Genomic DNA, 23,556 nt, shown 5'->3' with positions numbered 1-23,556 from the left:
TGGGATTAATTGAACAGAGCTTAAACTGGGCCAGTAGGTGGGTACTCCCTGCAGAAATAAAGTAAAATAACAACCACTAAATGGGAGTTTTAAAGCCTAGAATCTGGACTTTACAATGCATATAGCTGATCGTACCAATTATTAAATAATGCTTTTTAATTTGACAGAACTGTTTCATTCTCCATTTCCAAATTGTACATGGAAGAGTGTAGGCTACATGGAAAGACACTGCACAAAAGGGCACTTAATGCACGATGTGTGCTAGTAAGGAATCCTTTGTCTGAGGAACTTGCAAACATCCAAATCTGTGCTCATCTAAAGGATTAGGGTGGTCCTGAACAGTTAATAGTCATGTGTTTTGTAGTCTAATGAATCCATTCTTTTCCATTGGCTGGTCATTTTTGACCGGGAAGACAACAGGCATAACGAAGTAAAAGCCAATAAAATGTAAGGCAAATTTCAGCCCTTTGTAAAAACCTAAAATGACCAAGATATTCAAGATCTGAGAAATCTCCTGGCATTTTTAGGATGTTCAGCATTCAAAATTAACAAGTCATTGCAATACTTGAATACTGAATTGGTCTTCAATTTGTACATTACACTGAATTGTGCTCTGTCTTGTGTTGCTTGAATGTATTTACCCTTTACAATACACAGTGGCTATATGTGTTGATTCTTGTTAGCAAATGACTGAACATAGTGTGACAACGGAGAACCAAAGCATACAGTTTTAGATTTTAACACTTGTTTAACAATTACGCCATCCAGGACAGCCCGGAAGTGGTTGCCGATGACAACGGAGAACCAAAGCATACAGTTTTAGATTTTAACACTTGTTTAACAATTACGCCATCCAGGACAGCCCGGAAGTGGTGGCCGATGACCAACTTCAAATGCCCACATATCAAACAATCTGACTTTTGCCTTTACAAAATCAGGAAAATGAAACCTTTCCTGTCTCAATATGATACACCGCAATAGTAAACCATTGCAGCAGTGCGCCTGGTCTTCCATCAGCCAAAGGCGGCTCACGTCACACCACCGATTTCTCTCCCCTGGCTGACTGCATCAAATTCAAGACTTTGAGTCTGGCCTTCAGGACAGCCAAAGGAACAGCACCCTCTTCAAAATCAGTGTAATAGTTATGGATTTTGTTATTTTTTTATTTCTATTTTATATTCAAATTGCCATAATTAAGTTTCATTTATTTTTCTCTGTTAGTTTTAGTTTTCTCAGTGTTTTGTAGTTTCAGTTTAGTTAGTAAAGCTGAGCTTTTACTGGTATAATGTAAAAAGTCTAATATTTCAATTCTCAGGGCAGTTTTTTGCTACCTCTATCTTGTGGTATTTTCGTGTTTAATGTGAATTGTAAATGTTGCAAATTGTATAATATAGGGTGAATATGGTTAAAGTGACAACAGACATTTAAGCTTGATCCACATTGTATCCATATGAATTTCCTCAAATCATTATAAATCATTACTAAACTAATCTTTGGGGAGTAAATAATCAAAGGTATAGTTCACCCAAAAATGAAAATTCTCTCATCATTTACTCACTCTCATGCCATCCCAGATGTGTATGACTTTCTTCTGCTGAACACGAAGATTTTTAGAAGAATATTTCAGCTCTGTAGGTCCAGACAATGCAAGTCAATGGGGCCAAAACTTTAAAGCTCCAAAAAGCACATAAAGGCAGCATAAAAGTAATCCATAAGACTCCAGTGGTTTAATCCATGTCTTCAGTTGTGATATAATAGTTATGGGTGAGAAACAGTTCAATATTTAAGTCCTGTTTTACTGTAAATCTTGACATCAGCTGTAATAGTAAGTGTAATCGAACTTGAAATAATGATCAGACCTGTAGACTGCAATTGCAAGGTGTGCAATGAAAAAGGAGCAATATTTTGGTCTGTTTTCACCCAAAACAGATTAGATCACTTCAGAAGACATTGATTAAACCATATATGGATAACTTTTATGCTGCCTTGATGTGCTTTTTGGAGCATCAGATTTTTGGATTTACAGAGCTGAAATATTCTTCTAAAAATCTTCATTTGTGTTCAACAGACGAAAGAAAGTCATACACATCTGGAATGGCATGAGGGTGACTAAATGATGAGAGAATTTTCATTTTAGGGTCAACTATCCCTTTATCTTTTTGAGGTTTTAAATTGATGATTTTAATTTAGGATGTGTGGCAGAGCTCATTTCATGACCACAGTTAGGAAAAGCAATGGTAAAGAAAATGACAGAAATTTGAGGTAAATCTTGTTAAGGTTATAAAAAGGTAAACGTTAACTTAATGTTATGATGTGAAAGTGTATATGAAAATATACAAATTCACTCCAAATAGATGTAGATATTTTCTAGAGAATCATTTTCCCTCTGTCCCACTTTACCCGTACTGCTTAAAAAAAACAAAACAAAAATCCGGGATTTGGTCAAAAGAGGGTCTTCAAAGGTTCTAGGTCCGTGTAACTCTTTACAGTTCATTTTTCAGACCACAACAATCCAAACACAAAAATAGAAAAATGATTTGAAACTTTCATTATTCATTTTCCGGTCACTTCATGAATGGATAATTTAGTTTTTCCTCTCCTTTTCTTCAATTTTACTTTTTTCTAAATTGCCAATTAGGAAATTATTTTTTAAATAAGTTACATCACCAATATTCTATTTTGTGTGTGTGTGTGTGTGTCTTGCAAAATGCGTTGTGGGCTGTACCAAACCTATTGCACGCGTACGTGCCACCATTGGCACGCAGAGGGGGTGATTATATTGGAACAAGGGCAAGAGGGAGAGACACTAGAGTAGATAAACCATTCGCACGACCCACAGAGTGGCAAGCACATCTGTACACTTAGTGGGCCACACAAGCATAAAAGTTACGGCTTTGCGTCGTTCGATCCCCGCAGTTGAGTGGATGATTGGGGTTCGATTTCTCATCTTTTCTTATGTATTAAGGCATTTATAAGGAGCTCACAATTTACGAGGTCAATTTCTCCTTGAATGAAATTCATTTCCAACCGGAAGAAAACTGTGGCTCATAACTGGCCGAGTACCAGCTGCTATTGCTTTGAACAGCTCTGAATTTTGCGCTCCTCCTTCTACTCTGACTCGGAAACGAATTGCATTAATCAATTCTATTGGATCTATTCTTGTGCATTATTAAAAAATAAAAAATAAAATTTAACAAATGTATTCCCATTACATTAAATTAATTAATTACCAAACTGCCACTCGTAGCCTGTTTGGCCAGTCCAGCCAGCCGCCATTGCCTTAAAGAGTCCCGAATTTCACGCTTATCATTCCAAAATAAATCCATTCGTTTATTCTTATTGATCTATTCTTATATATTAACACCTTTACAAGAAGATTCATTTTCAGAATTCGGAGCTCTTCACTTGTCCAGCCTCCATGAAGCAGTTTTCTTCTCCTTAGTAGGAGAAATGAATTGGCAAGTAAGCTACAAAGATCTTAATACATAATACATTTTCAATAACCCTCAATTTAAAAGGAAATTCATAGCAATCCAGGAGATTACCACGTTTTTTGTGAGAATGCTTTTTAAATAGACTTGGAGAGAAAAAAAATCTTCGGAGAGACAGGTGGACGGAATCATGTGATCCGTCACTCGCTATTGCCCATTGTCAATAATACCCCAATGCGTGCCATAGGTTTCCTTCTGAACGTCCATGCAAGTCTGTTCCTCCAAACTACACCCCCGTGATAATGGTATAGCCCACAGCAATTTGCAAGTCGCAAAAATTTAAAAAGAAAAAACTGGTGATAAGTAATTTATTTAAAAATTCATTTCTAAAGTCACAATTTATAAAAAAAGAAAAAATTTAAGAAAAGGAGAGGGAAAAGTCATCCATTCATGAAGTAGAGCCTAACTGTGCAACTTAATATCAGCTGGGTTAGTAAATTGATGGTCTATAAAAAGGCTTTTCGTTACCAAGGTGTCACACAAGAAACATCTCATGATGGGTAAAAGCAAAGAGCTCTCCCAAGACCTTTGCAACCTTATTGTTGCGAAACATATAGATAGAATCAGATACAGACGTATTTCAAAACTTCTGAATCTTCCAGTAAGCACCATTGGGGCCATTATCCGCAAGTGGAAGCAACATCACTCCGTCGTCAACCGGCCACGCACAGGAGTTCCTCGCAAGATTTATGACCAGGGAGTCAGAAGAATAGTTAGAAGAGTAGCCCAAGAGCCAAGCACCAAGTGGAAAGAGCTCCAGAAACACTTGGAGGCAGCAGGTACCATCGTCACAGAGAAAACAATAGGCAATGCACTCCACCGCCATGGCCTCTATGCACGCTCACCCTGCAAGACTCCGTTACTAAAGAAAAGGCATGTCAAAGCTCATTTAAAGTTTGCTACAACTCATTTGGACAAGCCTATGAAATACTGGGAGAGTGTAGTCTGGTGAGATGAGAGCAAAATTGAACTTTTTGGCTGTCATATTACACACTGTGTTTGGAGAAGAAATGGCACTGCACATCACCCTAAAAACACTATACCAACAGTGAAGTTTGGAGGTGGAAGCATCATGGTGTGGGGCTGTTTTTCACCGCATGGTACTTTACTGGCAGACTTCATATAATTGAAGGAACGACGAATGGAGCCCTCTACCGGGAGATTCTTGAGAAGAATCTGCTGCCATCCACCAGGATGATGAAGATGAGATGCTGGTGGACCTTCCAGCAGGACAACGATCCAAAGCATACAGCAAAGGAAACTCTCAATTGGTTTCAGAGAAAAAAATCAAGGTGTTAAAATGGCCCAGTCAATCACCTGATTTGAATCCAATTGAACATTTGTGGAAAGAGCTAAAGATCAAGGTTCACAAAAGGGCCCCCCGGAATCTTCAAGATTTAAAGACAATATGTTTAGAAGAATGGGCCAAAATCACACCTGAATACTGCGGCCGATTAATTTCTTCATATAGGAAGCATCTTGAAGCTGTCATTACAAACAAGGGCTTCTCCACTGAGTATTAAATACATTTCAGTTAGCGTGTTCAATACTTTTTTCCTGTGTCGTTCCTCTTTATTACACATAACTTCATTTATGGACTTTAATGTTTGGATTTCTTTATATGTGTGGATTTCTTGAGTTAATACCAAAGTCTGGTGAAAATTGCATGTGAATAGCCTCATTAAAAATATATTTACTGAAAAAAATGTTGATGCGTTCAATAGTTATTCTCCGCTGTCAGAATGCGTTCCCCCATGCACAAACCTAAGCCCAATCCTACCCTACCATACCCTACCTACCCTAACTATAACCCCGTACCCTATCGGGGCTAGGGGGAAACTGATTCCGACGGGAATCACAATTCGATACAACACCTTCACCATGCGTTGTACCCAAGGGCGTATCACTCTTTAAAAAAATAATTCTTTAAAAAGGTGATTTTTGTCCCCCGCACTTTTCCAAGCTAATCCCATACCAAGTCCAAATGGTGGATTTGTATACAGGATTCTTTGCTTTTGTTGTTTGGGCTGATTGAACGACAATCACAGTTGAGTTTCATGAGTCAAAACAATGCTTAATTAATAGGCCATCAGTCAGACAGTCTAATCAACGCGGCTCAGTTCATTTCTACAAAGTTGCTTTCAACAATGCTCATTTATCCATGTTTTTTATCGACACTGATGTTGATCTAAATTAATAATCTAGAGATGAGGAACGTACAAATGAGAGTTATTTATCGGCATATCGTTCAGAATGCACTGCAGAAGAAAAACAAAAAACAAAGGACAATCCTTCTTTTAAGCACACATTGTTAGTGGAGTTTATATCAGTGCCTGAGTCTTCATTAAGTTATGCTTTTCACATTATCTTTGCGAGGTAATAGTATGATCGGTTGTTTTTGCCAATTTAAGCAGATTACTAGATCTGTGTATTGCACATGTATTTTATGTTGGTGTGCAGTCGTCAGACTGTAGGAAATAAGATAGATCTGCTGTGTTCTTAGACACATTTCTTTAACACATTTTACTGAAGTCAATAGATATGTAGACACGCTTTTTATACATTAAAATATACAGACTCATAATTATTATAAGATCATTTTTGTTGTCTTTTGAAAAAAGTCATGCTCAGCAGCTCACAAACTGTAGGGAAACGATAGATTTTCTTTGTTCTTATAATGCTTAAAACCTCTACTAAATGCTCTTTATAGGTCTGTAGACATATACATTTTAAAGGATAAAATGTTGTCTTTTATATGTTGAATGAATGTTAGGAATGAAAGCCTGTCTCTTGTGAAAATTTAGAAAGGTATTTTCTTCGTAAACACAGAGAAAACTAAAAATGTTCCGAGATATTGGCTTTGCAGGTTTACTAATGAGAAGTATATATGTAATTTACAGGAAAGAAATCTATTTAGGCCTATTATCGACTTTCCATCAATATATGAGGTAGAAGAAATCCGACCATTAGAGGCAGAGAGGGCACTTAAAAGATATCCTGGTTGTATGATAGTGGAGTTAGTACCAATGATAAAGAATATGGATGGGTAAATGTAATACAGTATAAATTGACAATAGGAAAAAGAATAAAAACGTTGAGACAACACAGCTGTATCCCATAAAACTAAATGTGCATGAAAGCAAAAAGTTAACTCTTAGCTGGCTGGACAAAATTTAGCCTTGGGCTGCTCTTTTCATGCCATGAAGGAAGCGTGATAAGAAGAACAGGATTAACCAAACTGAGAAAGAGCAGCTGTTGTTATTGTTGGACGTGTGGCAGATCAAAACTCCCAAACCAGACTGTAGCATAGAAGTTTATTTGACTTCATACAGGGAATTTATACATTCAAGTGGTATAACTGTGCTTAGAGTTAAAGTTCATATCACCGTGAGAAGTAAGAATATTGAAATTATAAAGAACTTTAAAGTGATTGAATTTCATTTGGGAAATCACATTATCTGGACAAACAATAAAGCTTTGAGTCCAGTGTGTCACTTTAAACTAAAGTCAACTAAGTAATTGGATTTTAAACAGGTTGTATTGAAGATAAGTGTTGTTACATTACGATAAGGTATAATCATCAGAATCAGAATCAGAATCAGCTTTATTGCCAAGTATGCTTACACATACAAGGAATTTGTCTTAGTGTCAGGAGCTTCCAGTGTAAAACAATACAAAATACAATACAAAAACAGCAGCAAGACATAGATAATAATAAAAAATAAAAACAATTTATACACATACGTACATACACACACAGACACACACATACACATATGTAGTGCAATATAATACAAATCTGTTATCTATTATGTACAGTGCAAATACAAATCTGTTATGTACAGTGCAAATGTTTTTTTTTTGTTTTTTTTTTCAGAGAAATGAAATGGCAGAAGAGGTTGGATGTGTTGGATAAATATAATAAAGACTAAACTGTGTATTGCACATAGTTATTGCTCAATGGGTCAATTTAACTGTTAATGAGATGGTTAGCCTGAGGGAAAAAACTGTTCCTGTGCCTGACAGTTCTAGTGCTCATAGCTCTTAAGCGTCGGCCAGAAGGCAACAGCTCAAAAAGGTAGTGGGCAGGGTGAGTGGTGTCCAGAGTGATTTTTCCAGCCTTTTTCCTCACTCTGGAAGTGTATCGTTTTTGAAGAGGGGGCAGGGGGCAACCAATAATCCTCTCAGCAGTTCGAATTGTCCTTTATATTTTTCTGATGTCTGATTTCATAGCTGAACCAAACCAGACATTATTGAAGTGCAGAGGACAGACTCAATGACTGCTGAGTAGAACTGTATCAGCAGCACCTGTGGCAGGTTGAACTTCCTCAGCTGGCGAAGGAAGTACAACCTCTGCTGGGCCTTTTTCACAATGGAGTCTCCCACTTCAGGTCCTGTGAGATGGTAGTGCCCAAGAACCTGAATGACTCCACTGCTGCCACAGTGCTGTTTAGAATGGTGAGGGGGGTCAGTGTTGGGGTGTTCCTCCTAAATTCCACAATCATCTCCTCCGTTTTGAGCGTGTTCAGCTCAAAGTTGTTTTGACTGCACCAGAGAGCCAGCTGTTCAACCTCCCTTCTGTATGCAGACTCATGGTCATCTCGGATGAGGCCGATGACAGTGGTGTCGTCTGCAAACTTCAGGAGCTTGACAGAGGGGTCCTTGGCGATGCAGTCATTGGTGTAGAGGGAGAAGAGTAGTGGGGAGAGCACACGTCCCTGAGGGGCACCAGTGCTGATTGTACAGGTGCTGGAAGTGAGTTTCCCCTGTCTCACAAGCTGCTGCCTGTCCATCAGAAAGCTGGTAATCCACTGACAGATAGAAATGGGAGAGTTGGTGTAGTTTAGTCCGGAGAATAGCTGGGATGATGGTGTTGAAAGCTGAACTGAAGTCCACAAAAAGGATCCTTGCATATGTCCCTGGTCTGTCCAGATGTTGCAGGATATGATGCAATCCGATGTTGACTTCATCCACAGACCTGTTTGCTTGATAAGCAAATTGAAGGGGATCTAGAAAGGGTCCAGTGATGTTCTTCAGGTGGGCTAACACCAGTCTCTCAAATGATTTCATGACCACAGACGTCAGGGCGACAGGTCTGTAGTCATTAAGTCCTGTGGTTTTTGGTTTCTTTGGGACAGGAATAATGATTGAGTGTTTGAAGCAGCATGGGACTTCACACTGCTCCAGTGATCTATTGAAGATCTGTGTGAAGATGGGGGCCAGCTGGTTAGCACAGAATTGAAGACACGCTGGTGAGATGCCATCTGGGCCTGAAGCTTTCCTCGTCTTTTGTTTCCGAAAGTCGCGGCTCACATCATCTTCACAGATCTTAAGTGCAGGTTGAGTAGCAGGAGGGGGAGGAAGGGGGTTGCAGGAGGTGTTGGTGTTTGTGTGAAGTGAAGGTCAGAGTGGGTGTGGGGTGTGAGATTGGGCCTTTAAAATTTGCAGTAGAACACATTCAGGTCATCAGCCAGTTGTTGGTCCACCACAGGGTTGGGGGTAGGAGTCCTGTAATTTGTGAGTTGTTTCATGCCACTCCACACTGATGCAGGGTCGTTAGCTGAAAACTTATTTTTCAGCTTCTCAGAGTATCTTCTTTTAGCCACTCTGATTTCCTTGTTCATTGTGTTCCTGGCCTGATTGTACAAGACTTTATCCCCACCCCTGTAAGCATCCTCTTTGGTCTGACGAAGCTGCCTGAGTTCTGCTGTAAACCACGGTTTGTCGTTTTTGAACTTTAAATAAGTCCTAGTAGGAATGCACATATCCTCACAGAAACTGATATATGATGTAACAGTATCTGTGAGCTCGTCCAGGTCTGTGGCTGCAGCCTCAAAAACACTCCAATCTGTGCAATTGAAGCAGGCTTGTAGTTCCCGCTCTGCTTCATCGGTCCATCTCTTTACAGTCCTTACTACTGGCTTGGTTGATTTTAATTTCTGCCTGTAGGTTGAAAGAAGATGAACCAGACAGTGATCAGAGAGTCCCAAAGCTGCTCTAGGGACAGAGCGATATGCATCCTTAATTGTTGTGTAGCAATGATCCAGTATGTTCTTGTCTCTGGTGGGGCACGTAATATGCTGTTTGTATTTGGGCAGTTCACATGTGAGATTTGCTTTGTTAAAATCCCCAAGAATAATAATAACTGAGTCTGGGTATTGTTGTTCCATGTCTGTGATTTGATCAGCCAGCTGTTGCAGTGCCACATTCAAACACGCGTTTGGCGCGATATACACACTCACCAGAAAAAACGAGGAAAACTCCCGCGGTGAGTAGAGAGGCTTACAGTTAATAAAGAACACTTCCAAATTAGGACAGCACATCCTCTTTAACATTGTTACATCTGTACACCAACTTTCATTGATGTAAAAGCATGTTCCACCACCTCTTATTTTCCCCGTTAACTCCGCGATGCGATCGGCTCTGAACAGCTGAAAGCCCAAAACAGTTGATTTCTGCAATGATGTTACCTAAAAGATTGGCTATCATTAAATGTCAAGCCCACAAAAAGGGCAATTATTTTGTCACCAAGGGAAATAATGCAGCAGATTTAGAAGCCAAAAAGGCTTCTGGCTGTCAAGTAGCAGTATTAGCACCAATGGTTCTTATTGAACCATAACCACAATTGGATGATATAATTAAAATTCAACAGGAAGCAGGCCCATACAAGCACACTACGTGGGAACATAGGGGTGCCAAGAAAGATTCACAAGGCATATGGCCTTCAAATGAATGACAGATTGTTGCATCAACTTTGCTTCTCAATGTTCTTATTTCAGATGCACATGGTTTTGACCATTGCGCAAGGGGGAAGTGATAAGGAAAATTAAATAACAGAGATATTGGTCTCCATTTTTGGAAGCGAAGATTAATGAGTTTCTGTCCACATGTGAAGTCTATGCTCAAAACAATGTCAGAAAAGAAATAACAACACCCATAGGTCACATACCAGTACCAGAAGGCCCATTCAAACATTTGGTTATTGATTATGTGGACATGATAAAGAGAGTGCAAGGAAAGCGCTATATGCTTGTGGTAGTATGCAGATTCAGCAGATGGCTGGAAGCAGTACCATCAGCAGATCAGGGATCAGGAACAGTAATCAAATTTCTAACAAGAGAAGTAATACCTACATTCAGAATACTGTCAGAAATTAGTTCAGACAATGGATCAGTGTTTATACAACAAACTGTAAAGAAGTTACAAGTTTGACAACAACTAAGAACAAAACAGAGACTAGGATGTGTTTATCATTCACAATCACAGGGAATGGTAGAAAGGGTAAATGGTACCCTCAAGGCAAAACTTAACAAAATATGTGAGAGCACTATGCTCAGTTGGATTGGTGCTTTGCCTCTTGCTTTAATGAGCTATCATATGCAAAATATGCATCTAACCACGCATGAAATGCTTACAGGTTGACCCATGCCTGTGCCAAACTGGAGAGGTCCTTATAAAGGACCCACGCTTGAGCAATTGCAAATGGAACTGAAAGCGGATATGCAACAACTAACTGCAATACACAACGCTATCTATCTGCATGAAAAAAGGAAGGAGCCTAGTGAAGCAGAAGTACCCTGTTCAACTGTTCCAGGTGGTCAGTTGTATCTGAGAGTATTCAGCAGAAAGTCCAGGAGAGAGGGACCCTTTAAAGTCGAGAGAGCAACACCAACAGCAGTCCAAGTGGAAGGTAGCATCACATGGTACCATCTGCATCATTGCACCAGGGTACCCAGAGTGAGAGAATGGCCTGAAGAGGAATCTGAAGGAAGCGATACTGAAGATCCAGAAACACCAGGAGAAGGGTCACATGATGCTGAAAGAAATATACAAGGTGAAGAAGGCCAAGAAGAAACTACACGTGGAGAGGGAAGTAGACTGACAGACCATCAGGAGATGGAAGATGAGTGTGATAATGTGCCTGATACTGCGGACAACATACATGCTGCAACAGACACCGAAGGTCCAAGCCACACCAACCCCAAGAACCATGAGAAGAACCAGAATTCCCAACAATCAACTTCGCAGACCTGGAATGGTTTCAAGAATGATCTCAAAGTAACACAAACCAAACAGTTGAAAAAAGTTGACAAATTATCTAGATCTAAAAGAGTCATTAGTCTGTATAATGATGAGGGAGAAATAAATCAAGAAGAAAAAGAGATGTGAAAATTTGGGATTGGTTCGACTTATCATTAGGAAAATGGGGTGCATGGTTGGCTAAAATTAGCATAATGATTGGAACAACAATCCTTGTGGGAGGAATTATATTCTTTTGTGTGTTACCATTGATCAAATCATTCTTGATCCGAGCAGCAGCGAAGCAGATGACATTGATCAATGTGAATGGTCCAATGCAATACAATGACAACTATCCTGGATGGACAGAAAGACAATTGGGAGGAAACTGATTCCTCCAATGAAGATATATATGAGGAGATGAATGATGAGCCATGCCCTGGGATGTAAGTGCTAGTCTATCCTCTCACCAGTGGTTGCCCTCTACGTTATGCATAGTAACTGGGTCGAAGATCTTTTGTCAACGGGATCTTTGCAAGAGAAGAACTTTTTAGTGTTGGGTTACTTCTACTATTTTTGACAACTTTGATATATTTACTGATTTTGATCTTTATGCTGTTATATCCAATGTACTGTTATGCTACTCTAATCAAAATGTTATGATTTTGAATGGTGTTTTCTGTTATATTCTACATAACATGAAACCACGGGCAAGTGTTGAACCATTTACATGCTCATGCTTATAACACAATATTCTCTCTCTTGAGTGTAGGGTTGAGGGAGACAGGATCTTTTACTCCTCTCTTGTTAAGCGTTGGGTGAGACGTTTGGTCCAGATGCTCCACAGGAGTGCTGTTCCATGATCTGGTCATTGATAAGAGAGATGCGTAACCTATAATTGGTCAATAGAAAGTGAAGGGACTGGATTGTGAAGTAGCACTCTTGAAATAGGCTAAGTTAGTGGGACTTTGTAGAAGTCCCAAAGGGGGGAATATATGGAAGAGTTTCATTTAATCATTCAGTTAATTAATTTTTGAAAATTGAATTAATATGTATGCAATATGCAATGATCTAAAAATGACAATGTGTAATCAGTGTACAATGAATAACTGCATTATGAATGTTATTCAGTATGTTAGATATTTAATCATTCATTTATTGATTTAATTATCATTTGCTCAGTTTAATCATCAAAGTGCAAATCAATGGAAAAATACAACTTAACTTCTCTAGTTAATTGAGAAGAATTGCAGAGATGTGTGTGTCGATACTAAAAGGATGATCAAATGTTTTAATTAGAGCAGAGTCTGGCACTACCTGGTGCCTGAAAGATGCAGATAATATATGTGCATTAATTAGTGCTAGAAATGAGATGAAATGAATGTATGTGTGTAGTAACACTGGAGAGATGGGTGTGTTGAAGATCAAACAGCGCACACATTTCTCCATCTTACAGGGATGTTGTGTAACCAACGACTGTAATAAGGGAAAAATATACTAATCAAATTAATGCAGAAAGTAATGATTGTTAGTCAATATAAAATATGTAACCATATGAAGTGATTACAGTGTGTTTTATGCATATAAAATGAAATAGTCATGCTTTTGACAAGGTCAGTATGTTTGTTTTGAGAGAAATAGCTCTTTTTAAAATACAATTATTCTTTTTCTACCCATTTTACTCTCTGTGTACTTCTGCTTGCAAGTGGTTATTATATTCATCATGTATTTGTTACGAGGTTGACGGTGGACCACCTGTCAGATGTTACAGATTTGATCAAGAAGCTTGATGAATCAAAAATATTTGGAGAACTGAAGTAATTTTCTCAGCCAATATTTACATTTATGCATTTGGCAGACGCTTTTATCCAAAGCGACTTACAGTGTACTTATTACAGGGACAATACACCTGGAGCAACCTGGAGTTAAGTGCCTTGCTCTAGGACACAATGGCAGTGGCTGTGGGGATTGAACCAGCAACCTTCTGTTAAGTGCTTTAGCCCACTACACCACCACCACTCTACCTCCAAAGAGTTAAGAAATATCTAACCAGTTATGGGCATTTTGAAGTGAATGAATGCTGGTTGACATATTTTGCCGTAAATGTTACGGCTACATAATTTTGGTTAAGCAGTATTCTGATTTCTGAGGTTCCGAACAGTGAACATGTCGAGAGAGGTGATGTTTTGTGTCTTTGTTCTGATTGGTAGAGTTCAGGGACCGGTTACACAAGCAAGTTTTTAACAGTAAGTTAAAACTTAGCCTAGTTGTGGCGTAAATGGGCATTAAGTCACAATTTACGCACTACTAAATATTTGAGCGTTGCACCATTAAACTTAGGTAGGAAGTTTATATTTACTGAAGACCCCGACCAGGAGTAACGGATGGAATAAAAAAGCAGACTCATTTAATGACATCAATGAGCTCATGTTTTGGCTGACAGGCATCAATCCTTTCAACATATATAATGGTGTTGGCATTTACACTCGTTTACATTTATGAGAGAGAGAGAAAAAAAACATACTTTTAAACAGCTCTTCAGCATGAAACCGATCTAACGGGTGTCAAGTGTCAACATATACGAAATATATAAGATATTAAAATGAATAAATGTTTATTTTTCCAGCCTGTTGTAGTAGTATTTATTTATCACCCCTCATTCATTTTAGATACAGTTCCTATATATTGTTATTTACACAGAGCAGATATGCTATTTATTCAATCTACTTTCATTACGTATGGTATTTTAATGGGGATTTAATTTATCACAGCTGACAGTTACGTTAACAAACAAGGTTTGAACATCAACCGTAACAAGATCAAATTGAAGTTCATGGATTTTTAACACTTCTGTGTACAAATTTTAAGGCTGCTTATTGGATAAATACAGGTAAACGTCAATATTATGTGACCACGCATTACTTTACGGAGAGCTTATGACCTACTAGTTAAGTCTTGCCTTAAGAACAGGTGGTGCAGCCAAATTAAGCACTGACTAAGTTACAAACTAACTAGTTGTTACTAAGCCCTTAGTGTGAACTTTACGTCCCAACTTACATGAGACCTTACGCACAGCTGGTGCAACCCTACCCTGGAGAACTACTGATATCACAGCTTTGGAGAAAAATGTTTTTGTAAAGGAGAAGATTTTTTATGAAATCATTTTAGTTAAATAGTCTGTAAAAATCTGAGACAAATGTACAGACTCAAAACGTTTGCAATATATTTTCATGTCTGATAAGATCACTGAATAAAGTGAGCATAGTCTCATTAAATGTTTCTATAGAGGTTTTTATTTCTATAGTCATGTCAAATTCATTTTTGTTGTATTTTGACATATTGTAGTTATATTTCTTTTCTAGTTTAACCACTTCCTTGCTACCTTAATTCTGTTATTTTACAAAAATACAGTGCTCTTTGTCTCTTAAATACACATCTCGCACTAAATAAAGGGCAAACAGTGATAGCAAAAATGTTAAATAACAACTTGTAACAAAAGACTTGGTGTAATTCTTTGCAATAATCATAAAAACAAAGCAATACATCCTAAACTAAAACAACCTTAAAAAGCACAAAATGTACAAAGAGCTTAAATCTGATTAAAAAGTTAAAATGCGTTATTTACAGAACATAGAATCACTCATTATTGCTGTACATGAAATGGTATTTAAGGATAATTGTTCATTATCATTACTGAGCAGACAGAACACAGTTCTGATTCATGGTCCATGTGTACGTTTAGTGGCAGGTGGGCAGCGTGACTCTCTGCTCGTCCATCCTCTTGGCCTGTGAGCGTATGATGAGACTGAAGAAGTCTTCATCCGGGACGGTGGGTCCACGTGAGGAGGGAGGAGGAGGGGCACATCTCTGATCATCCAGACGAGACCCCTGACAGAGATGACAAAAGGGCAAAAAATGATTCAAAATTAAAGTATCACTACCTTCATGTTTTATTCTGGTCTAGCAACTACAAATTAAAACAGCCTATCCCACCCTAATACTGATTTTATAGCAAATAAATCAATATGAGGGAGGAAACTGAAAGTGCAAATTCAATGTCTCTCACCTGACACTTGACAAGCATGTCGAAGAACTGGTCATCAGGCTCGGTGGCGTCCATGCTGGCCATGACCTGACTTAAAATCATGTGTCTGCTGTTAGTGTTACTGTGTTCAGACAGGGTGCGCAGTCCGGGCAGACTGTTTCCTGTTCCCGCCCTCTGTTCGTCCAGCCTCCTGCCCTGAGCACTCGCCAACAGTCTGAAAAACGGCTCCTGCCCCGGAGACGCAGCAGACTCTGAGAATGCTGGAGAGAGTGTGAAATGTTTAAGTGAGAGTTCACCCCAAAATGTAAATTCTGTCATCATTTGATTACCCTCGTGTTGTCCCAAACCCATATGACTTTCTTCAAATAGAACACATGTGAAGATGCTTGGCAGAATGACAGCCTCGGTCACCATTCACTTTCTTTGTGTGGGATAAAGGCAATTTTGTGATCCAAGGAAGAAAAAGTCATACAGGTTTGGAACAGGACTGTGAGTAAATGACAGAAGTGTCATTTTTGGATGTTATTTTAAATGCAATGAATTAAATACAAATTAAATGAAAACATAATAATGTGACAGAAGAATAGTGGCTAACATTTCCTGATGGTTCTGGGTGGTGTGGTGGATGGGGAGGAGGAGTTAGAATTGACAGACAGATGGCTCCTCCCATCCTGTACTGCACACCGCTGGTCATCCATTCTGTTGCTCTGGAAACGACTCAGCAGGTCAAAAAAGTCCTCATCTCCTAACATGTCTGTACTCCCATGCTGAGGACATGAAGGTCAAAGGTTAATTATTAAACACATTACAGACAATAGTGTGGCAGGCCAGGCGGGGCGGAGCGAGGACAGAGAGGAGCGAGGCCGAGGTGTGCAGCTGGGGCGAATGATCGCGCCCAGCTGTGAGTGATGACAGCGTGATTAGGTGGGGTACAAAGCCGGGAGCAGAGCTGCAGTCGGGAGAGAGACGCCGAGAGTGAGACAATGAAGCTGTGTGTTCATGTTGCTGTGTTTTAAGTTTAATGTGGTGTTTGGATTAAAGTTCGTTGAATGTCCATTCAGCTCCAAGCTTCCTCCTTTCCCCTCCGAACAGAGGTCCTTCACATTTATGCTGGACACTCTGACTTTATATATACTGTATATATACACTATATTGCCAAAAGTATTCGCTCACCCATCCAAATAATTGAATTCAGGTGTTCCAATCACTTCCATGGCCACAGGTGTATAAAATGAAGCACCTAGGCATGCAGACTGCTTCTACAAACATTTGTGAAAGAATGGGCCGCTCTCAGGAGCTCAGTGAATTCCAGCGTGGTACTGTGATAGGATGCCACCTGTGCAACAAGTCCAGTCATGAAATTTCCTCGCTACTAAATATTCCACAGTCAACCGTCAGTGGTATTATAACAAAGTGGAAGCGATTGGGAATGACAGCAACTCAGCCACGAAGTGGTAGGCCACGTAAAATAACAGAGCGGGGTCAGCAGATGCTGAGGCGCATAGTGCGCAGAGGTCGCCAACTTTCTGCAGAGTCAATCGCTACAGACCTCCAAAGTTCACGTGGCCTTCAGATTAGCTCAAGAACAGTGCGTAGAGAGCTTCATGGAATGGGTTTCCATGGCCGAGCAGCTGTATCCAAGCCATACATCACCAAGTGCAATGCAAAGCGTCGGATGCAGTGGTGTAAAGCACGTTCTCTGGAGTGACGAATCACGCTTCTCCATCTGGCAATCTGATGGACGAGTCTGGGTTTGGCGGTTGCCAGGAGAACGGTACTTGTCTGACTGCATTGTGCCAACTGTGAAGTTTGGTGGAGGGGGGATTATGGTGTGGGGTTGTTTTTCAGGAGCTGGGCTTGGCCCCTTAGTTCCAGTGAAAGTAACCCTGCATGCTTCAGTCTACCAAGAGATTTTGGACAACTCCATGCTCCCAACTTTGTGGGAACAGTTTGGGGATGGCCCCTTCCTGTTCCAACATGACTGCGCACCAGTGCACAAAGCAAGGTCCATAAAGACATGGATGAGCGAGTTTGGTGTGGAAGAACTTGACTGGCCTGCACAGAGTCCTGACCTCAACCCGATAGAGCACCTTTGGGATGAATTAGAGCGAAGACTGCGAGCCAGGCCTTCTCGTCCAACATCAGTGTCTGACCTCACAAATGTGCTTCTGGAAGAATGGTCAAAAATTCCCATAAACACACTCCTAAACCTTGTGGAAAGCCTTCCCAGAAGAGGTGAAGCTGTTATAGCTGCAAAGGGTGGGCCGACGTCATATTAAACCCTATGGATTAAGAATAGGATGTCACTTAAGTTCATACGCTTCTAAAGGCAGATGAGCGAATACTTTTGGCAATATAGTGTATATATATATATATATATTATACAGTATATATAAATATATATACTGGTCATATAATATCTGTTACTTATGGAGGGCCAAAAAAATCAGAATCTAGTTGTAACGTAACCATGCTGTGTTCTTTTGTGTTTGAGTAGTGGTTTCTGTGTGTGGTTTTATTACTTTGTTCTGAGGAGTTTCTTGTTTGTTGCTGGTATCCTGGAGGATTTTACTGGAGCTGCTCTGCAGTTTGTGTTTCTTGCCTCGGAAACGTTTGACAAAGGAGACTTTGGAGGACGATTTAGCCAGTGTGGATTTGGATGGCTTGAAGAGGATGTCACTGGTCCACTTCTGGCCCTGCAGTACAGGGATTAAATGATTCCTTATGAATCCCGACACTGAGATTTACGAACATACACTTTTTCTTTATTGTCTAAAGAGGTGTTGATGATCTTTCAGAAATTTCAGGACTTTTCCCCCTTGATCTTTCCAGTCATTTGTGAGAACAGGAAACAGATTTATTTGAAAAAGTAAATTCCATCCAGGAACCGTTTGATTCATGTGAACCGTTTTGACCTAAAAGGTGATTCAGACAAATCAGAAATCAATGTGGCTTGCAAGTTTTACTCTACTCAAGAGCAGTAGCTGATACAATATTTTTAGTCTCAGGGAAAACTAGAAAATTACTTTTCAATGACTGAAAATCACAATTTTAAAATTCCCTGATATTTCCAAGTTTTCCATGACTGTGGGAACCATGACTTTGCTTTGTTCCAAAACCTAGTGAGATACCATTTAGGCAACACTTTTGGAAATAAAAAAAGAAAAGATATTGAACATATAGCTCCTTTCACACATGAAACTTGGTAGATTGCAGTAAAATTGTTGGATTGTCTTTACTAGTAAATGTATAAACTCTGCTATTCACACATGCAATGGTTTCAATCTTTTTTCCGTTCCGCGACATTCACGCAGAAGCACCAAAATGCCATTAAACTCTGAGATATAGTTAGTTATTTTATCAGTCAACAAATTTCTTCATCCGCATTGGATGTAGAGAAGTGCTTTAAGGCTGGATTACACTAGACCACTTCTAAAATATGAATAGAATCTAAAAATACTTGACGTACATCAGCACGTCCTGAACTTGTGCGTACTCAAATCGTTAATCTTACAACTCTGTTCACACACAGTATCAAAACTGAACTTTTCAGGTAATGTTACAACTTCTCATGCAGGGATATAGCCAATGCAAAATGTCCCGGCATTTTTGAAAGGGTCGTGTTTACATTTCTGGAAAAGATTGTATGTGTGAAAGCGATGTATGATACAATACCAACAGTGAGGCAGCCCTAGGTTTCAGCACAGATCTTTTAAATACTGTATAGCTTGTCAATCAGATAGATGGGTACACTTTTGATAAAAAACAAAAAGCACCGGCAGGAGCTCAATATATGCGCCCACACTCACATTGATCTTGTCTGGTGTAAGTTTTAGCAGCTCCAGATTCTCCATACTGTGCCGCCGGCTCATGCTGGGCCTGGCACCTGGAAAGCAACAATTTCTATTTTGATACCGACACAGCCAATCAGTTGAAAAGCTTAAACAAACGCAATGGCCACACACTGTCCCCAACACTTTATTCTTTTGATTAACCCTCCAGAAGAGCCTGAGGTAGTATGGCATAATGGCTAAAAGGAGTTCGTGCTGTACAGCTTTGAGTGCTATACCGTGCAGTTTGTAGTTGATCTCCTTGTTCTCAGAAAGGACAGAATTGTTTGTGCTATAACTGAGGCCAAGCACCATCTGAAGGTCTGAGACATTCATGCGAGCAGGGAGCTCACCGCTACGATCTCCTGTCTGTATACAAGATGTTTCAGAGCAGAGATTAGGACACTTACAAAAAACACATCAATACACCACTTTGCCTTTTATTGTATTTGCTTACAGTTAACTACACAAATCAATAAACACAAAATTTACAAAACATTAGTTATTATATTCTAAAACACATTCCCTTACAGATTGCATCAGTCAGGTTCCGGAAGTAAAAAATAAACATTAATTTTTTTCCATAGATGAATTGATTTTCAATGATAACTTTAAAAGACAGACCTACCATGAGCTCAGAGGTTTTCACTGACCACGTTTACATGCACTTAAGAAAGCGGTTATTCCTGGATTTTTGCGTTCTGAAATGTCACGTGAACGAGAATGCCGATTTATTTACGCCGTTTAAGGAATTATGAGAAAGCGGTTTAACACACCTAGGTTTCTACTGGAGAAAGCTGCTTATGCGGCCATGTAAACACATAAGTGGCATTCTAACAGGTTTTTGAAGTGTGTGCATGTGCGTGGAAAAGACAGAATAACACACGTCATAGGATAGAGCCCAACAATAAGTCAACAAAACATTTCTGGGAGTACAGTGGGAAAAGCACATACATTATACGATACCGATTTATAAACACCACTGTAAAATATCGACGGTCCCTTACGTTCACGTATATACGCTGGTACATTGAGGGAATCCCAGAGTTTCACATGAAAGGGAAACCTCACTATTGAAGCGCAATTCCGCTGCAGGTCACCATAGAAAGGTAAGGAAACAAACACAGCAACAAAGAATAAAATAGTGAAGTCTTCCTCGGTTACCATGTTTGTTATTTACACAAGCGTCACAGGGAAATTACGTTGCTCTGGAAAAAGCTGCTTACTGACCATGCCACATGTATATGGGAGTAAAGCGTACACCGCTTATATACCGCATATACAGTGCTTATACAGGAACGCTACTTTCTCGCGATACCGTTGTCGTAAGTAAACATAGTAAACGTAGTCACTGATGGTACAGTATGCTTCTGTTGAAGCCATCCACCTGCATTATTTCATTATTTTGTTTATAGCAGAAGTCCTGTGGAACAACTACAATACCCATGGTCCAGCAGAGAAATCTTCACCAATCAGAGAACCGTGGCCAACATAGCCCAGGAAATTAGCCCAGGAGCCACCACCCACTCCCATGATGCCATGTGAATGATGCAATTTCGGTCTCCCTTTACCCTTAAACTACTTATAGATTTGTACATATCACAATATTTTGCAATAAACTTAAAATATATTGTTTCTATACTTATAATCAACAACCTAAAATCAACAGTTTTATATACAGTGACAAGAAAAAGTATGTGAACCCTTTGGTCTTGGCTGGATGGCCACTTCTAGGGAGAGTATCCATAGTACTAAACTGTCTTCATTTATAGACAATTTGTCTATCTGTGGACAGATGAATATCTATGCTCTCCTAGATAAATTTGTAACATTTTCCAGCTTTATGCAAAGCAAGAATTCTTGATGGTAGGTCTTCTGAGATCTCTTTTTTGTGAGACATGGTCCATGGCAGCAGATGCATCTTGTGAATAACAAACTCAAAATGTTTGAGTGCTTTTTATAAGTCAAAGCTCTAACCAATACCTCCAATCTCGTTTTATTAATTGGATGCCAGGTTTGCCAACTCCTGACTCTAATTAGCTTTTGTTGATGTCATTAGCCTAGGGGTTACACTGTGATTGTTTGATATATTCAATATGTACAAGAACAATACAGTAGTTTTATTAGTTAAAACTAATAGTTAACTTAGATTATTTATACATAAAGTAATTCCAAAGGGTTCACATACTTTTTCTTGCCACTGTATTTCCATAATTTTTTTATTTAATTACATAATTTACAATGCTTAACAGGACTGTAGTTCCTGCCCTCATGACAGACAGTGAGTACACAGTCTTGTACCTTTGTCTTTTTGTCAATTACATTTTGCCTCAAAACAAATTTTGTAAGGTTGTGATTTACCTCTGAGCTGGTTGGTTTGGTTTATGGCTTACAACTCTTCTATGGAGGATTTTATGAAAAGCCTATGCAAAAAAATGAATTGGAAAAATACTTCCAGAACCAAGATGGCTGAAAAAGTGATGTTCTATTTCAGTTACAAAGAATTTACAGCAGTTTTACCACATAATGACTTTGATATTCTGAATTAGCGAAAATACTTTAATTTCCAAAGTAACAAAAGTACAAGGTACTTCCAAGTGTCTAATAAATGTGTTAATCTGTAGGTGGTCATTCCTCTTTTGAGATTTCCAAATGCTTCTCAGCAAAGTGCATAGCCAGGTCATGATTCCCTAGTGCTGTATGTGCATTTTTAAAACTCCAGCAGGCCCTGCCTTTACCAATCCTACAGTAAACATAAACTCCATAAATTAATATGAAATTACTACACCTAATGTGTTTTTGTGTAGTCACACATAATGTTACTACTTATAGTAGTAGTAGTAGTAGTAGTAGTAGTAGTAGTAGTAGTAGTAGTAGTGAGAAGCTGATATATAGGCCTGGCTGATTAATTGAACAATAACTGGCAATTTTGAGATTATTGACATTGGCAACTGTGCCTGATTGTCCATTTGATATAATCTTATTAAAGATTATTCAGTTGTATTTTACATACAGTATATCTGCAATATATTGGCCACCGGCCACCCTGCTCTCTAGATTTCTGTATCAGACCTTAATAAAACCATATCGGTCAACCACTAACTTACTACTACCGCTACATGATTCCCTGTGACAGCACACCTGTCATTGAGATTCTGAGCGATGATGAGATGTTTGAGATGGTAGTCGATGGCTCTCTCATAGTCCTGCAGCAATGTGTATGTGTTACCCAGACTGTAGCAGGCCTGAGCCTCCACCGCCAAATCCTTTAGCTGCCGCGCCAACAGCAGAGCGTTCCTGCACCCATTATACATCAAAACCACTGTCAGAGCTAAGCCAGAAACAAAACAAAACCCATAATAACAAATACTGGTTGATGAAAAAAAGACATTCGGGTTGGAGTAAAATGTAATTTTCTAGTCTCTAATGGCCCATTAGAGGAAGGTGCCCCGTTCTGTGCCTGACAAGCTGATGAGGTCTTAAACCACTGCCCCCCTAACCAACCCTCATGAGCTGAAGATTAAAGGTTGCTAAATATTACTAAATACAGTTCAGAACATTATAAAGTGTTGCTTATTTTACTGTAGATTATTAACCATTACTAAGAATGAGTTTGAACAGGTGGTCACCTGTAATGTTCTGTAGCCTTCTCAAACTCTCCAAGGAATATGCAGGCGTTTCCAAGATTGCAGTAGGCTCTCCTCTCTGCCGCGCGGTCACCGAACTCTTTAGCGATAAGCAGACGATGGAAGTAAAATTGTTCATCAATTGTTGATGTCAATTGTTTGATCAGTGCTCTACCAGGTTTGGCTGTGTTGTAAAGCTTTAAGGCATGGTCGCATTCACCACAGCGAAAGTCCGCCCAGCGAAATACAGTCATCTCAAAAGTAACAGTCAGTATCTGGTGTGGTCACCAGCTGCATTAAGTACTGCAGTGCATTTCCTCCTCATGCACTGCGCCAGATTTGCCAGTTCTTGCTGAGATGTTACCCCACACTTCCACCAAGGCACTTGCAAGTTCCCGGACACTTCTGGGGGGAATGGCCCTAGCCTTCACCCTCCGATTCAATAGGTCCCAGACGTGCTCAATGGGATTGAGATCTGGGCTCTTCGCTGGCCATGGCAGAACACTGACATTCCTGTCTTGCAGGAAATCACACACAGAACGAGC

General features: G+C 39.5%; 1 protein-coding gene across 1 annotated transcript; it reads right to left on the bottom strand.

The window, feature by feature from the left end:
* Positions 1-14,780: 14,780 nt before the first annotated feature.
* LOC127439457 (G-protein-signaling modulator 2-like) lies at positions 14,781-23,265 on the bottom strand. The gene is made up of 9 exons (XM_051695669.1): positions 23,015-23,265; positions 22,527-22,682; positions 22,018-22,128; positions 19,625-19,752; positions 19,365-19,441; positions 18,078-18,251; positions 16,151-16,322; positions 15,577-15,815; positions 14,781-15,398 (listed from the first exon to the last, which is right to left on the bottom strand). The coding sequence occupies exons 1-9, from the start codon at positions 23,263-23,265 to the stop codon at positions 15,249-15,251; spliced, it is 1,458 nt and encodes a 485-aa protein (XP_051551629.1). The 3' UTR covers positions 14,781-15,248.
* Between the last annotated feature and the right edge of the window lie 291 nt (positions 23,266-23,556).

Source organism: Myxocyprinus asiaticus, unplaced genomic scaffold (assembly GCF_019703515.2).
Source record: "Myxocyprinus asiaticus isolate MX2 ecotype Aquarium Trade unplaced genomic scaffold, UBuf_Myxa_2 HiC_scaffold_53, whole genome shotgun sequence".
NCBI classification, from domain to species: Eukaryota; Metazoa; Chordata; class Actinopteri; order Cypriniformes; family Catostomidae; genus Myxocyprinus; species Myxocyprinus asiaticus.
The sequence above is the reverse complement of the archived record's forward strand: the minus strand, read 5'-3'. Positions and strand labels throughout refer to the sequence as shown.